Raw genomic sequence first — 15,724 nt, 5'->3', positions numbered from 1 at the left:
CCCTTGATACTTGCAATCTGTTCAGCTTCCCTAGCTGGGCCCTGATTTGTTAGTTGGCTCTGAAGAGTGGTACAAGCCACCTTTCTCCATGTAGTATGGAGGCTGTTAGTCCAAAGTGAGATCCTTCTGACCCTGCAACTCCCAACTCACCTCTGTAGTCCCTTACCTCAAAACACTGCACTCTCCCAATCTTGAGGGGAGCCTGTTTCTGGTGGACTTGGGCTGGGATTATTTCTTGGGGGTGAGTGTTATATATTTTACTTTACTTGGAAATGCCCTCGGAAAAGCAGCAGCTCTGGGAGGGAATATGGAGAAGGGAAGGGTCCACAGCTGGTTTTGTGGGGTTCTCATCTGTAGCATTCCTTCTGAGGCCCACAGCAAGTGTAGATTTGGGGTTTTTTTCTGGAAGGATGATGGAAAGACCAGGGACTTCGAAGGCAGACAACAAGGATTTAAATCTTGCTTCTGCCACCTTAACAGCGAAGCCTGTTTTCATCTGTAGAATGGGGACAATAAGACATCTTGATGGGAAGCTTGTAAGCATGGATTAGGGTATGTCAAGTGCCTGGCATGGAGGAAGTGCTCTATAAATATTAGTTCCTTCTTTTGGGAAAGATCTGCCTTTTGGATATTCTGTAGACTGGCTGGGGGAGTGAAAATATTTGCCTGTGGTCATTTTCCCAGGGAGAAGCAGGGCTGCATAACAAGCCGTTACAGCCTCAAAGCGTTCTCCCTGCCCCAGCTGTTTTGGTTCTGGGCTCAAGCTTGGAGTCGTGTTCAGTGTGTGTCCAGTGTGGGGATGGGAGAGAGGCTACCCAGGCATTCACAAAAGTCTTAGATCTGTGGCTTCCTAGGGCTGTGCAGAACGTGTGGAGAACATGGTCTGGGTAAGGTGGGAGTGGCCTTTCTGCGCTGTGAGAACTTGACAAGTTACTTCTAACTTCCATTTCTTGTAAATTGCCCAAATTTCCTTCTGTTACTGATTTCTAATTTTATCTCATTTTGATTGGAAAACATACTTTGTATGACTTCACCCCTTTTAAATATATTGAGACTTGTCTTATGTCATAATCTATGATATATCCTGGAGAATATTCCATGTGCTCTTGAGAATATGTATTCTGCTTTTGTTGGGTAGAATGTTCTATAGATATGTGTTAGGTTTAGTTGTGCTTTATAGTGTCCAGGTCTTCTATTTCCTTGTTGATCTTCTGTTAGTTGTTCCGTCCATTATTGAAAGTGTAATATTGAAGTCTCTATTTTCTCCCTTCAATTCTGACAGTTTTTACTTCATGTATTGTAATATACACTTGATGGACAGATACTTTTATCATTATAAAATATCCTTCTTTGTCTTTAATAAGAATTTTTGTCTTAAAGTCTATTTTGTCTTGATATTTGCATAGCCATTTCAGCTCTCTTTTGGTTACTGTTTGCATGGTAAATCTTTTTCCATCCTTTTACTTTCAACCTATTTGTGCTTTTGAATTTAAAGTGTGTGTTTCCTGTAAATAGTACATAGGTGGATCATGTTTTTTTAACCCATTTCCCCAACCTCTGCCTTTCAGTTGGAGTTTTGAATATATTTACATTTAAAGTAATTATTGATAAGGTAGGATTTATGTCTGCCATTCTACTATTTGATTTCTGTCTTATGTCTTTTTTCATCTGTTTCCCTATTACTGCCTTCTTTGCGTTAAATAGATACTTTTGAATATACCATTCCTGACCTATAAATATGAGACAAATAAAAGTAAGGGTTAAATGAGATGTTGCCTACAATGGGCTTAGCACAGTGCCTGGCATCTAATAAGTGCTCAGTAGACATGGGCACTCAGTTGGGCTTTAGGCACTGAAATAGCCACGGGTAGCCCTAGAGCTAGCTGAGTGCAAAGTCTACCCAGAGCTCCCTGGGACCCCTCATGTCTCCTGGGCAGGACATGGCACTGGGCAGGTGGATCCTTTGGGGAGTGAGGAGCAGTGGGTCCTTGGAAACTGTTTTACGCCAGGCCTTTTCCCTGATCCAGCACCTGGGTGCCACCTGGGCTGCTTAAGAAGCATTTCAGATTTTACACTTTGAACCGCCCTCCTACCCCTCACCAGACCCGTGAACCCATGTCTCAGGATGGGTTTGAGAACCACTGCTCAGCACAGAGCACGTTGTGAGAGAGACCTGTTTTGGAGTCAGCAGGCTTGGATTCAAATCCTGCCTCCTCACTTATGACCTCAGGCTGTGACCTGGAACTAGTTACTTTTCAGAGCCAGCCTTTCCTCATTCCTCAGATGGGAGTAAATGGTAAGCAATACTTACACACATTGAGCATGTGGGCAGTGCTGGTGGCTACTGTTTTATGTGGCAGTTGCTCATTACCAAGGTGTTTCTTTGATTCCTGGACACAAGCCTTGACTCCCTCCCCCACCTTGGGCTCCTACGTTCCTCACAGGTAGGAACCAGTAAAGGGCGGCTCCTGGACCAGCCACCTGGTTACCTGACAAACAATCCACTGCCCTCTCCATTGAGCTACACTACCTCCAGGTCCTACTTCAACCAGCCTTGGTGCAAAAACAGAAGGAAATTGAAGAAGCATTATGGGATAGCAGTTAATACCAAGTAAGAGCATGAAGAGTCAGAAAGGGTGAAAAACAGCATTTCTGGAGGGCTGCCTAGAGGAGGTGGGCCTTGAAGGAAGGCAGATTGTCAGAGTGGACGCAGAGTTCCAGGCAGAGGGAGCAGCTCCAGCAAAGTCTCAAAGTCAGGGAACTCGCTCCAGGATTACCTATCCCTTGTGTGTATCTCTAGCCCCTGTCCTGGCCACCTTCCATTATAATGGGGGGGGGGTGTTTCTGTGTCTCTCTTCACTAGACTGGAAGTACTGTGCAATAGGGACTGTGCCTGGTCTCTCCCGAGCATAGTGCTCAGCAAATGCTTGTTGAGTGGATGAAGGGAAAGTGAGCTGCAGGGCCGCAGAGGGTGTAGATGTGTAGGTGTGGGAGGAGTAGGCAGGGCGAGACCGTGTTGAAGGAGGCCCCTTCGAGTGACCTCTGTATCTTGGCCCAGGGCAGAGTCTGACACTGGGGACTGCTCTCGACCTGCCAAGGAATCAGGCCTTTCCAGAAGAGGAGAGAGAAACTGGAGCAGGGTCTGATGGGCTGAGCCCTGTAAGACATAAAGAGAGTTGTGAGGAGACCAAGGGTCCGGCTCGTCCTCACGAGGCCTTCTCCAGAGGTTCAGTCACTTAAGAACCTGGCTGCAGGGACATTTGCTGCATCTCTTTTGGAGAGAGCCTAAACCTCCAAGCTTCACCACACTATCTCTGGGTTCCTGGATGCTGTTGGGAGGAGTTTTCCTGGGCTGCCTGTGATCCTTTCTGGCCCTTGCCCAGGAGGGAGGCAGCCATCCTCCGCAGGGTGGAAGCTGAGCTGGAGGCTCCCTCCTTTCTCGGCTCTGCCTGGGACTGTGTATTTTATCTGCCTCAGCTTCCCCAAGCTAAAACAGACCTGGTTATCTTGGCCTCTCATGGACATCCTGTGGGTTTTCGAGGGGCAGTGGGGAAGGGGGACAATAAAGGTTGACGCCTGCATGAACCTCTGAGAGTGTCTTAGACAAAGGATTCCCCTCTCACACATATCCACTTAAAAGCACCTCAGTGTTGGCTTTTTGTAGTCAGAGTTGAAACTGCAGCCAGCTCAAACCCTGGCCAAGACTTCTGAGCCTGACCAGCTTGATGGCTGTGACGCCTGGGACTCATGATTCCCTGTCGGCCTGACCTCTCTGCCTTTCAGAGCTGAAGTTCAGCCTAGAGAAGTGACAATCCAGGGACTCTCTCTAGATTGGAGTGTGCAGATCCATAGGGCCTGCTCTTTCACACCCCCAGGGCAAGTGACACTTCTAGGAGGCAGGTCCTCCTCTTTGGTGCTGGTGTCTCCTTCCTTATAGGTTTGCAAACCCCCTGAGAACAGAATTTATGTGTTCAGTGGCTTGGAGAAATGAGGCCCTTCAGCTTAGATGGGAACTCCCAGTTAGAGGGGGGGCATTGCAGCATAGCAGATGATGGCACTGTATTTGGAGGGAAGGTTTATCTAGGGCCTGGGCAACTCCAGCCGGCCCAAGATGGCAGTTCTAGGACACTTGCCCAGTCTGGCTATAGCCAAAGGCCCAGAGTATGAGAGAGAGCTTTTCAGGACGTGAGCCTGGGCTGCAGGGCCAGCTGGGCCAAGCTGGGCTCTTCTCGGGAGGGCGTTTCTTCTGGCCCCCTGGCTTCCCAGCCAGACACCGTGTCTTGAGGCCCAGCCTTGTGTCAGGGCACAAGGAAACAGAACCCCAGGCTCATGTCCCTGGCTGTGGTCTAGCCTTGGAAGAAGAAAAATGAGGCCGGGGCAATGACAGGGCTGGCACTTTTCCAGTTGCCCTGCATGTGGTGTGGGGCAGCAAGTGACAGTCCGGAGCAGTTAGCCTGTGGGCCAGCAATTGGAAAAAGATTTGTGTTTGGCTTAGTTGGTGAGGGCCTGGGGTCACTGATGGGGTGGGGTGGGGTAGGGTTAGGAGGCAGGGCCTTTTTGCTCTATCTCAGCATCATGGGAAGTCTGATTAGGGAGAGAGACTGGCAGTCAGGGCTGGGCATGAGCTCGGTGGTCATGCTGGCCGTGAGTGCCTCTGCCCAGGCATGGCTCTGACTCACCTTGGGCGCAGTCTTGAATGAGCACCCCAAGAGGCAGATAAAAGCCAAGTGCCAAGTACAATATTCTGCAGACTCTGCCCATGTAGCTGGCTGGCTGGTGGGGACAAAGAAATAGGCATCTGGAATATAGTGTGCTGAGTGTGTTGGTAGGAGTTTAGGAAGTATTAGGGGCTCATAGTGAAGCTACTGGTTCAGCCATGGGGTGAGGGAAGACTTCCCAGAGAAAGCAGTGTCTGAGACCTGAAGGATGAGGAAGGACTTGGCCAGATGACAAGGGTGGGAAGGCTTCCTAGGCACAGGTACTGCCTGGTCCAAGACCTAGAAACAAAGCGGAAACAGCAAGTTGGGACAGGAACAGCACTGAATGAGGGCTCAAGTGTGGTGTGTTGAAAGAGGTGGCAGGAGCCCCAGTCTGCAGGGACTTGTGGGCAGGAGAGGGACTTTAGGCTCTGTCATAAGATAAGCCCTTTGGTGCTCAGGGAACTTGCTGGCCTAGAGATTCGGGATCTTGTTGGGTGCCATACTTAGGTCTGTTTTACCTTGGGTTGGAGATACATGAACTCTGATTCCCCCTCTTCCTAGTGCTGGCTTTGTGGGGCTGTGGGTGACCCAAGTTGTGAGAGCAGGAGCTTGGAGCATTAGCTCCAAGGGGTGGGGGATCTTCCAGTCAATTCTCATCCCCGTGTCTGCTGAACCCGTGTGCAGCTGCTGGAAACAAGCTGGGGCCTGTGTAACCTTGACTCACAACAATCTTTTCTCTCAGATGGCCACACTGAATGCCCCAGCTTGTAAGTGGCCCTGGTCCCCTGAATGGTCATGGCCTGGCCCCATCACCCTGTGGCACCCTGATGGGCTCTCCCAGCCAATGTTGGGTATGTGGCAGGGCTGCTGATGGCACATGGGGAGCAGTATGTGTTCGAGTTGCCGTCCCTGGACAGCATGGTGTCACCATCAGCACAGAACTCCCACCGGCCTTTCCAGCACCTTCCCTCATGTATTTGTAAGACACATATGTGGGTTCAGCATTGTGTTCTTTTCTTGACACACATTGCTATCTTCTGCAGAGGGAAAGTGCTCACCATAGATCCTCCTGAAAGCCTCATAAGTCCCCAGCCACTGATACCAGACTCTTACCTTGTCTTCTGCACAGGGGTATCCATGGGTCTGGTCAGGGACTGGTTGCAGCAGTGAGGCACCTGGAGGAAGGGGAGAGTGAGTGGAGCCATGAGAGTCAGATTGATAGAGTGGGTTGCAATGTCTGGGGCCCCATAGTGGCTGTGGGTTTCCTTTCGCTGTGTTCCTGCGTCTGTTGTCAAGGCCCTAAAGCTGGTGCCAGGGGTGAGCTGCCTGCAGGAGTACCTTATTACACCCTCTTCCCCGCAGTCTCATAGGTCGGCAGCCTTGGGAAGAGATGGCTGCCTTCCATTTCCTCACTGTGAGGAAGGACAGGCTGATTTCCACTGGAGGGAAAGAGGAGTAGGGTTGGGCAGAAGAAACTGGGGAGTCCACGCTCAGAGGCTGAAGTGGCCCATGCAGCCTCAGTCCTTCCTGCAGGTGAACCTCCAACACCCACTGGCCCCTCTGTGGTGAGGCCCCTTTCCTTCCTCCCTTTCTGTAGGACTGAGGGTCTCAGCTGGATTGGAGGAGAATAGGACAGGTTTGCCTGCCAACAGTTCAGGGAGGGGTAAGGTTCTTCCTAGGGCAAGTGAGGAGGGATATCTGTGTCCAGAAAATCCTTACTCTGAGACAGTGCGGAGGGTGTTATGGGAGGAAGGTGTGCAGAAAACAACCTGGTGTTTTAGCGGCACGTCTTGGGGTTAAGGAATAAGGGCTTGGAGTCAGACAGACCTAGATTCAAGTCTTGGCTCTGCAGCTTAATTACTGTGTGACCATTGGCAAGTTACTTAGCCCCTCTGAGCTTCATCTAGTTCACCTGTAAAATGGAGATTAAAAATAACAATGCTTTGGCTTCATGCTGCCTTATAAGACTGTTTTGGGAATTAAACACATACAAAGCACTTATGCTCTGCCTGGCACAGGTGCATTATTATGGTTATAATTATTATTATTACTACTAAAAACAACTACCACTGCTACTTAGTGCCTTGCTGCCTTGGTGTGTCCCCTCCCCTCCCCTCCTTCCTCCGGGTTCCCCAGGCATCTTCTATTCCTCTCCCCATCCCCCCAGATAATGACCTTTCTTCTCTGAGGGTCCCATGTCTGTGTGTCCATGCTCTCTGCACTCTTAGCTCTCCTGTGGAGGTGACAAGGCGGCCTCTGCAGAAGCTTCTGGGGCAATTCAGCCTCCCCAAAATTGTCCCCCTTGATTTCTTCTAAATGATTTGCTGGTCCAGCTTTAGAAACCTCTTGAGCTGCCCTCCTTGATGTGCAGGATAAGTGGTGGGAGGCAGACCAGCGGAGCTTAGCCCCTCTGGGCTAGACCAACCAGCTGCAAGTGAGCCAGCTTGGGGTGGGGGCGTGTGTTAGGTGGGCAGGAGCAGCCCTGCCCTAGAGCCCCATTCACAACCCCCACTCCCATCTCCCCTAGCTTAATGTGCAGAGCCTGCCCTCCCCTAGGCAATGAGTGGCCATCCTGTGCCTGGAGCCTAGGCAGCTGGGTACTCTCCAACAGGTGCACACTTGCACATGCACCAGGACCCATCTACCACGTGGGCCTTCTCTTTCCCCAGCCCCCAAGCCCGTGCTGTGGCTCACAGGGAGACAGGGCTGTGGTGGGGGTGGGGTTAGTGGGTGTCTATACTGTTTGGGGAGGGGAGGCACGAGTGAGTGTGGGTGCCTGAGGGGCTCCCAGCCCCCTGGAGGCACGTGGACTTTCCTGCCTACCCTGGGCACCTCCCCTCCCCTCTCCTCCCCACCCCTGGAGCATGTGCTTCCTGCCTCTGTCTTTCTCTGCCTACTGCCTACTCGTACTTCTAGTTCGTTCATGTGACTGGGGAGGCAGAGCCCAACTCCTGTAGCCCTGTAGCCGGGACAGCCCCATCATGCAGCTTCAGGATGGTGCTCAGGGTTATTATTTTCAACTATGGGATGGCTTTTGGGTCTCTGCTCTGAATTGGGTTGGCTGTCAGGGAATGAGAGTTTAAAAGCAAGAGAAAGGGGTTTGGTTTCTGTGGTCCTCAGCTTGTCCAAATCCTCCTCCCCCTTGTGCCTGCGGCAGCGTGACTTGGGGGCTGGGGAAAGAGAAGGCCCACGTGGTAGATGGGTCCTGGTGCAGCGTGACCTGGATGCCCTCTTAGCCTCTCTCTATCCTCCAACTTCCATATGTGACTACAAAGGGGGTGCAAATGGGGAGAGTGTCACTGTCTCTGTCTCTGTCTCTGTCTCACTTCTGGGCTGGGAGCTGAGAAAGGAAATGGAGGAGGAAGTTCCTCCCCTTCTGGGTGCCGGGTGAAAGTGAAAGGTAGGCAGGGGGCCTAAAGTGAGTCACGCAGCTTGGGGAGGGGAAGGGCTGGGGAGCTGTGAGAGGGGAAGCGCTGAGGAGCTGCGGAAGCCTGCGCTGGAGCGATAGCACTGCAGCCTGCCTGGGGCCGGGGCATCGCAGGGTGGAGCCGGGGCTTCGTACCAGTGCCTCCCCGGTACCGCCCATCCCCGGCCCTCCTCTGCTCTCAGCTGGTTTCCTGGCAACTCCTGGGCTGTAGAGTGACCTGCAGCATGTAAGGACTGAGGTCTGAGTTTGGCCTGGACCTGCAGATTTATGCTCCAGGGCTTCCTGCGCTCCCCTCCCCTCTCCTGCAGGCCTGACTGGCTCAGGACCAGAATGTTAGTGTGGGGAAGAGGTGGGTCTTGTAGCTCCCACCCTCACCAACTAATCAGGGAGGAAAATAAAACCGTCTCTGAAGAAAGAAAAAGTCTTTGAAAATACATGCAAGTAATAAAAATATATGTAAGCTATACTGGTCTCGATTCTATGTTCTGTAGCAAGATAAATAGAGCAACCTGTTTTTGTTTTGTTTTGTTTTTTAATCAAGTTAGAAAACAAACAGAAACACTATGAGTACTTTAGTCACACCATGTCATAGAGAAACTTCTGGACCTAAGTTCTAACAGTCTGTACCCCCTGAGTCTCTAAGTATTCCTTTCTCAGGATGCCAGATCCTTGGTAGGATAGGTGGGGACTGCTAACTGGCTACCCTGCAGGATCCTGCCTCCTTCCAGCCAGGGCTGCAAAACAGGTTCCTGTGCTCATTTGGGGAAGACTCTGGCAGCCACAGTCCCACCCAGCAGCTCCTCCCAGGGGTGGGGCTAGGATTGCACACACCCTTCTGGGGCCTCACCTGCAGCATCAGAGTAAAGGACCTGAGGACTTGAGCCTAGCTCTGGGCCCTGGATTCTGCGAGGACTTGGTGGGCTCCTGATCTTGGGGTCACAAAGTTGGGAATGACCCCTGTTCACTTTCTGTGTCTGAGATGTGCTTGGAGCATCAGAGGGGGCACTGGTTGAATAAAGCTCCTTCTGGGTCTGGTGGGGAGGCTACTGCCTGGACAGGTGTGAGAGGAACAGGCCTGGTTGAGCAGTGGCCTGAAGCCTGGCTTAAGAGGAGAAAGGAGCCCAACGTGGCTTTTGTCGCCCCTTTTCCCAGCTTGATCTCAGGGCCTCAGGCTGAATCTCAGCGCCACTTGCCCCGGTGGCAGGTGCCTTTGTGCGATGTACAAATTACACAGCCAAATACACCACAGGCTTAGAGGCCCCTCCCTTGTGCTAACATCTGCGGCATCCTGGGAAGCTGCGGCTGACACTATTATTATTCTTCTGTCTGCAGCCTCCAGGGTCCTGTGGAGCATCATGAATTGGGAAGAGCAGACAACCTCAAGAGTGTCTCCGTGAAGAGGAAGGAAGAGCCAGCAGTTCTTTCTCCCTGTGCCTGACCATTTCCCAGTATTTTCCTCTGCCACTGCTCTGCTGCCCCTGGCTCCTGGACGAGGGCGGGGCTTCCAGCAGGACCTTCCCCCAGGGGATGGGCAACTGGTAGAGTAGGTCTCACTACGGGGGCCCAGTTGGCCACACCATGAACCTCCAGGCCCAGCCCAAGGGTCAGAACAAGCGCAAGCGTTGCCTCTTTGGGGACCCGGAAGCAGCTCCCAAGGAGCAGCCCCCACCCCTTCAAGCTCCACAACAGCCTCTGGCCCCTCCACAGTCCACCAGAGTGAAGGAGGAGCCTTACTTTGGGCACGAGGGTCCGACAGGGGCCGCCCCTGCCTCCCAGCCTGTGGAACTACCTAACAGCCTGGCCCTGCTGAACTCCGTGGTGTATGGGTCTGAGAGGACCACGGCGGCCATGTTGTCCCAGCAGGTGGGCTCAGTCAAGTGGCCCAACTCGGTGATGGCTCCAGGGCGGGGCCCGGAGCGCGGAGGGGGTGGGGGTGTCAGTGACAGCGGTTGGCAGCAGCAGCCCGGCCAGCCTCCACCCCACTCAACCTGGAACTGCCACAGCCTGCCCCTCTATGGTGGACACAAGGGGAGCCCCCATCCTGGCATGGGGCTCTCTACCTACTATAACCACCCTGAGGCACTGAAACGGGAGAAAGGAGGGGGGCCGCAGCTGGACCGCTACGGAAACGCAGTGCGGCCAATGATGCCACAGAAGGTGCAGCTGGAGGTAGGGCGGTCCCAGGCGCCCCTGAACTCTTTCCATGTGGCCAAGAAGCCCCCGAACCAGACGCTGCCCCTGCAACCCTTCCAGCTGGCGTTCGGCCATCAGGTGAACCGGCAGGTCTTCCGGCAGGGCCCCCCGCCCCCCAGTGCCGTTGCCGCCTTCCCTGCACAGAAGCAGCAGCAGCCCCAGCAGCAGCCGCAGCAGGCAGCCCTGCCTCAGATGCCGCTCTTTGAGAACTTCTACCCCATGCAGCAGCCGCCCTCTCAGCAGCCCCAGGACTATGGGCTGCAGCCGGCCGGGCCACTGGGACAGTCCCATCTGGCTCACCACAGCATGGCACCCTACCCCTTCCCCCCCAACCCTGATATGAACCCGGAACTGCGCAAGGCCCTCCTGCAGGAGTCAGCCCCGCAGCCTGTGCTACCTCAGGCCCAGATCGCCTTTCCCCGCCGCTCCCGTCGCCTCTCGAAGGAGGGCGTCTTGCCTTCCACCACCCTGGATGGGGCTGGCACCCAACCTGGGCAGGAGCCTGCCACCAACCTGTTCCTACATCACTGGCCCCCGCAGCAGCCACCCCCTGGGCCCCTGGGGCAGCCCCATCCTGAAGCCCTGGGATTCCCGCTGGAGCTGAGGGAGTCGCACTTGCTGTCTGATGGGGAGAGACTGGCACCTAACGGTCGGGAACGGGAGGCTCCCGCCATGGGCAGCGAGGAGGGCATGCGGGCAGTGGGAACGGGGGACTGTGGGCAGGTGCTACGGGGTGGAGTGATCCAGAGCACACGACGGAGACGCCGGGCGTCCCAGGAGGCCAATTTGCTGACCCTGGCCCAGAAGGCAGTGGAGCTGGCCTCACTGCAGACAGCAAAGGTAAGAATGGCTTGGGGCGGGGCCGGATGTGGCAGACGGCGGGGTGAGCGGTGTCTGGGGCCAGGGGAGAGCGACTGACTCCACGTCCACAAGGGCAGCTTTCTCACGTCATTGAAGGAAATGAAGGAACCCATACATTTCAGGGAGGTCTGAACTCCCTGCATGCAAAGAATCTCTACCTAGGTGCATCCATACCTGAAGGAAGACGAAGTTTATGCACACACAGGGCTGTGTACAGGAAAGTGGAATACATCATGGTGGGTTGGCTTCTTCATTTGAGACTTAAAAGGACTGGAAGTAGTGGGATGTGAAACCATTTCCAGATCTAGTATGCTGAAAGACAAGAATACGGTAGTCATCATAGGTGATTATACTTGTCAAAATGCATCGAACTCTAATTAAAAATAGGTGCGTTTAGTTGCATGTCAATTATACTCCAATAAGGTTGATTTAAAAGAAAATAATGGGAAGAAGAATGATCAGAATGTGATCTTATAGTTTCTATGTTGTACTTATAGTTTTTTATACTTGATCACAAATAATTTATTATCAAACCCTATGACAGGGATGCTGTCGTTTATCCTGTTTCATTGCTAAAGAAGTTGAGCCCCAAGTGGGATTTCCCAAGGTCACAAACGTAGCTTAGAAGTCCAGTATCTCACTCCAAAGCTAGTGTTTGCCCCTTCCTTCACTCGAAGTCTCAACCCCCAATACCTATAGGGTTAGACTGACATGTAGGAGGCTGCAGAACTTGACTTCAGCCAGTAGCCAATGGGGAAATAGATACAAAGATCACCCTTACTTGGCCACAGGTCCCTTGCTTACTTTCTTTTGCAGAAATTTTTTTTCTGTTTTGAATATGTAGATAGTATTTCACGTGCCACTCACTGCAGGCCAAGCAAAACACATCTGTAAGGCACTTGTGGCTGAGATGCCCACCTGGGGACCTGCTCCAGGCCAGGATGGGACCCCGACAGAAGGGAGGTTATGGAAAGCATGTGGGAATGTGGTGGGAGAAAAGGTGCTCAGGGAAAGGCCACATTGTCAAAGAACATTGGGAATTATCATGGGTATTTTAGTCCCTGAATCAAATGGGACTGGCGGTCCTAGATCAGCAAATCAGGACTTACCTTCTGAACCTCACTTCCATTCACCCTCCCTTCCCTTCTCCAGGATGCCAATGGCTCTGAGGAGAAGCGGAAAAGTGTATTGGCTTCAACTACCAAGTGTGGGGTGGAGTTTTCTGAGCCTTCCTTAACTGCCAAGCGAGCACGAGAGGACAGCGGGATGGTACCCCTCATTATCCCGGTGTCTGTACCTGTGCGGACTGTGGACCCAACTGAGGCGGCCCATGCTGCAGGTGTTGACGAGGACGGGAAGGGTCCTGAACAGAACCCCACTGAACACAAGCCATCGGTCATTGTCACCCGCAGGCGGTCTACCCGTATCCCCGGGACTGATGCCCCAGCTCAGGTATGAGGCCCCCCATGCAAACAACCTGCAGTATCTAGTGTTCCTGGGGGCCTGGGACCTTGTGGGGAAAGGAAACATGACAGTGCAGAAGCCATTCAAACAACCCGTGGGGATACCATTTGTATTTTCCACTAAACTCTGGACAAATTTACTTATGGGGGAAAATGAGACAGTTTTATACTTGGAATTGGGACTGTCTAGGAAAATCTAGGATGTGTGACTCTCATTTTAGGTCAGCACATTTTGATTGGGCCTTTAATATGGGTCAGGCTCTGTGCTTGGCACTGGGACGTAGAGATGTTTGCTTGTTCTGTCCATACAAATATGTATGTTGAAATCTCCCACTAAGATTGAGGTTTTGTCTGTTTCTTCTTTTACTTCTGTCAGTATGTGTTACACGTTTTGATGCAGTGTTGTTAATTGCATACTCATTTAGAACTGGATTAGACACTTTATCATTATGAAATGTTTCTTTTCACCTTTAGTAATCATTTTGCCTTTTAAAGTCAACTTTGTCAAAATATTTGGCTTTTTTTTGGTTGGTGTTGGGGCAAGGGCAATGAAATGTGTATCTCTTCCATCTTTTTACTTTCTGCCTTTCTGTATCCTTCTACTTAAGGTGTATCTTTCAGGTGGCATATAATTGGGGTTTATTATCTGTTCTAATAACCTTTATCTTTTAATTAGAGTATTGATACAGTTTACATTTAATGCAATTACTGATATACTTGAGTTTGAATCTACCATCTACTGTTTGCGTTCTTTTTCTCCCATCCTACTTTTCTATGTTCCCTTTTTCCCCCTTTTTTTCTTTTCCTTTGGAGTGATTGGATTTGTAATTCCATTTCTCCTCTTTATTAATTCATTAGTTATTTATTACTCTCTTAGTGATGACCCTAGCAGGCTTTCTTACCTGGATTTCTGTGAGAGAATTAAGCCCTATAGAAAGGGATTTGAGTGACTATTTTCTCAATTGTCTGCAGGATGGTACAAAGCTACTGTGTTTCCCCAAAAATAAGCCCCAGCCGGACAATCAGCTATAATGCATCTTTTGGAGCAAAAATTAATATAAGACCCGGTATTATATTATATTAATATATATCATATCATATCATATCATATATAATATAAAATCCGGTCTTATTTTACTATATAGTAAAATAAGTATACTTATTATAAATATATTTATATTTATACATTTATGTATATTTTTATATATTTACAAATATAAATATTTATATATTGAAATTTTAAAATATATATTTAAATTTAAATTTTAATTTAAGAATATTTATATATATTTATAAATTTATATATAATTTATAAATATAATGTATAATATATTTATATATTATATATAATATATATAATATATTTATAAATTTATATAAAATTTAAAAATATATATTTATAAATATTTATAAATATGTTTATAAATTTATATATATTTATAAATATTTAAGTAAAATATAGTAAATTTTACTTATAGTAAAATAAGACCGGGTCTTATATTTTTGCTCCAAAAGACGCATTAGAGTTAATTGTCCGGCTAGGTCTTATTTTCGGGGAAACAGGGTAGTACCTACCATTCTAGATGTATAGGAGAGAAGTTAACTCATTACATACAGTGATGCCTTATGACATTAGACTTAATTCTCTGGTTGAGAACGGCTACTAGACCCTTCAGATATGAGGGGCTTATTGAAAACATGTATTCTTGGCTTACTGAAATCTAATATAAGCTAGTATTTTACCTCGTCCCAGACAGTGCAGAGTTCTTACAACACTTTTAACTCCATTTCCCACCAATCCCTAAATTGTAGAATTACTGGCATGTATTTTCATTCTCCATATATATTTTTTTTTAATTGGGGAAAGGGAACAGGACTTTATTGGGGAACAGTGGGTACTTCCAGGACTTTTTTCCAAGTCAAGTTGTTGTCCTTTCAGTCTTAGTTGTGGAGGCCGCAGCTCAGCTCCAGGTCCAGTTGCCATTTTCTAGCTGCAGGGGGCACAGCCCACCATCCCTTGCGGGAGTGGAACCAGCAACCTTGTGGTTGAGAGGACACGCTCCAACCAACTGAGCCATCTAGGAGGCAGCTCAGCTCAAGGTGCCCTGTTCAATCTTAGTTGCAAGGAGGCGCTGCCCACCATCCCTTTCGGGACTCAAGGAGTTGAACTGGCAGCCTTGTGGTTGAGAGCCCACTGGCCCATGTGGGAATCGAACCGGCAGCCTTCGGAGTTAGGAGCACGGAGCTCTAACCGCCTGAGCCACTGGGCCGGCCCCCTCCATATATTTTTAACATTGACAGGACATTGTAGCATTATTGTTTTGTTTAGTTATTCATTTTAGATTTACTCAAATATTTACGTCTTTGTTGCTTTTCATTTCTTCCCATATATCCATGCTTCCATCTCATATCATTTATATGCAACTTTAAGAACATCCTTAGTATTTCCTTTAGTATGAATCTGTTAGTGATGAATATTATTACTCTTTGATTGTCTGGAAAGGTTTTTATTTCACCTTCATTTTTCAAGGGTAACTTTGCTGAATAGAGAATTCTCTTAGTAGTTATGGCAAATTTAAAGATATCATTCCATTGTCTTCAGGCTTCCATTGTAGTTACAGTATTAAGAAATCACTATCAGCCATATTGTTGCTCCTCTGAATGTAAGTTGTGTTTTTATCTTGTTGCTTTTAAGATTTTTTTTTTTTTTTTGGTCATTCATTTTCAGCAGTTTTGCTAACTGTGGTTTTCTTATAGTTATCTGGGTTAGAGTTTGTAGTGCTTCTTGAATATTTCTTTTGCCCCATTTTCTCTCTCTTCTTCTGGGACTCCAGTTACACGTTTGTTAGAGCTTTTCACTGTGTCCCCTATTTTGTCTGTCCTGCACTTTTATAGATTTTCCATTTTTTTCTTAGTCTGACCTATCTTTCAGTTCACCAATTCTCTTTAAGTGTGTCTAATGTGTTGTTAAGTCCATTCACTGAGTTCTTACTTTTAGTTATTTTGTTTTTTTAGTTACCAAATTTCCATTTGGTTCATTTTTAGTTTCTAGTTCTTTGATGAGTTTCTTGGCCTTGCCT

At 49.2% G+C, this 15,724-nt stretch overlaps 1 protein-coding gene across 3 annotated transcripts in view; it reads left to right on the top strand.

The window, feature by feature from the left end:
• The window catches only part of MIDEAS (mitotic deacetylase associated SANT domain protein), a 65,116-nt gene that overhangs the window by 32,994 nt on the left and 16,398 nt on the right, over positions 1 to 15,724 (top strand). For all 3 annotated transcript variants that reach the window (XM_081050152.1, XM_081050151.1, XM_081050153.1), the window contains exons 2-3: positions 9,460 to 11,160; positions 12,334 to 12,633. In XM_081050152.1, coding sequence (XP_080906278.1) covers positions 9,706 to 11,160; positions 12,334 to 12,633 — 1,755 coding nt within the window. In that variant the 5' untranslated portion in view covers positions 9,460 to 9,705. The remainder of the gene's footprint in view (positions 1 to 9,459; positions 11,161 to 12,333; positions 12,634 to 15,724) is intronic.

Source organism: Rhinolophus hipposideros (assembly GCF_964194185.1).
Source record: "Rhinolophus hipposideros genome assembly, chromosome: 5".
NCBI lineage: Eukaryota > Metazoa > Chordata > Mammalia > Chiroptera > Rhinolophidae > Rhinolophus > Rhinolophus hipposideros.
The sequence above is the reverse complement of the archived record's forward strand: the minus strand, read 5'-3'. Positions and strand labels throughout refer to the sequence as shown.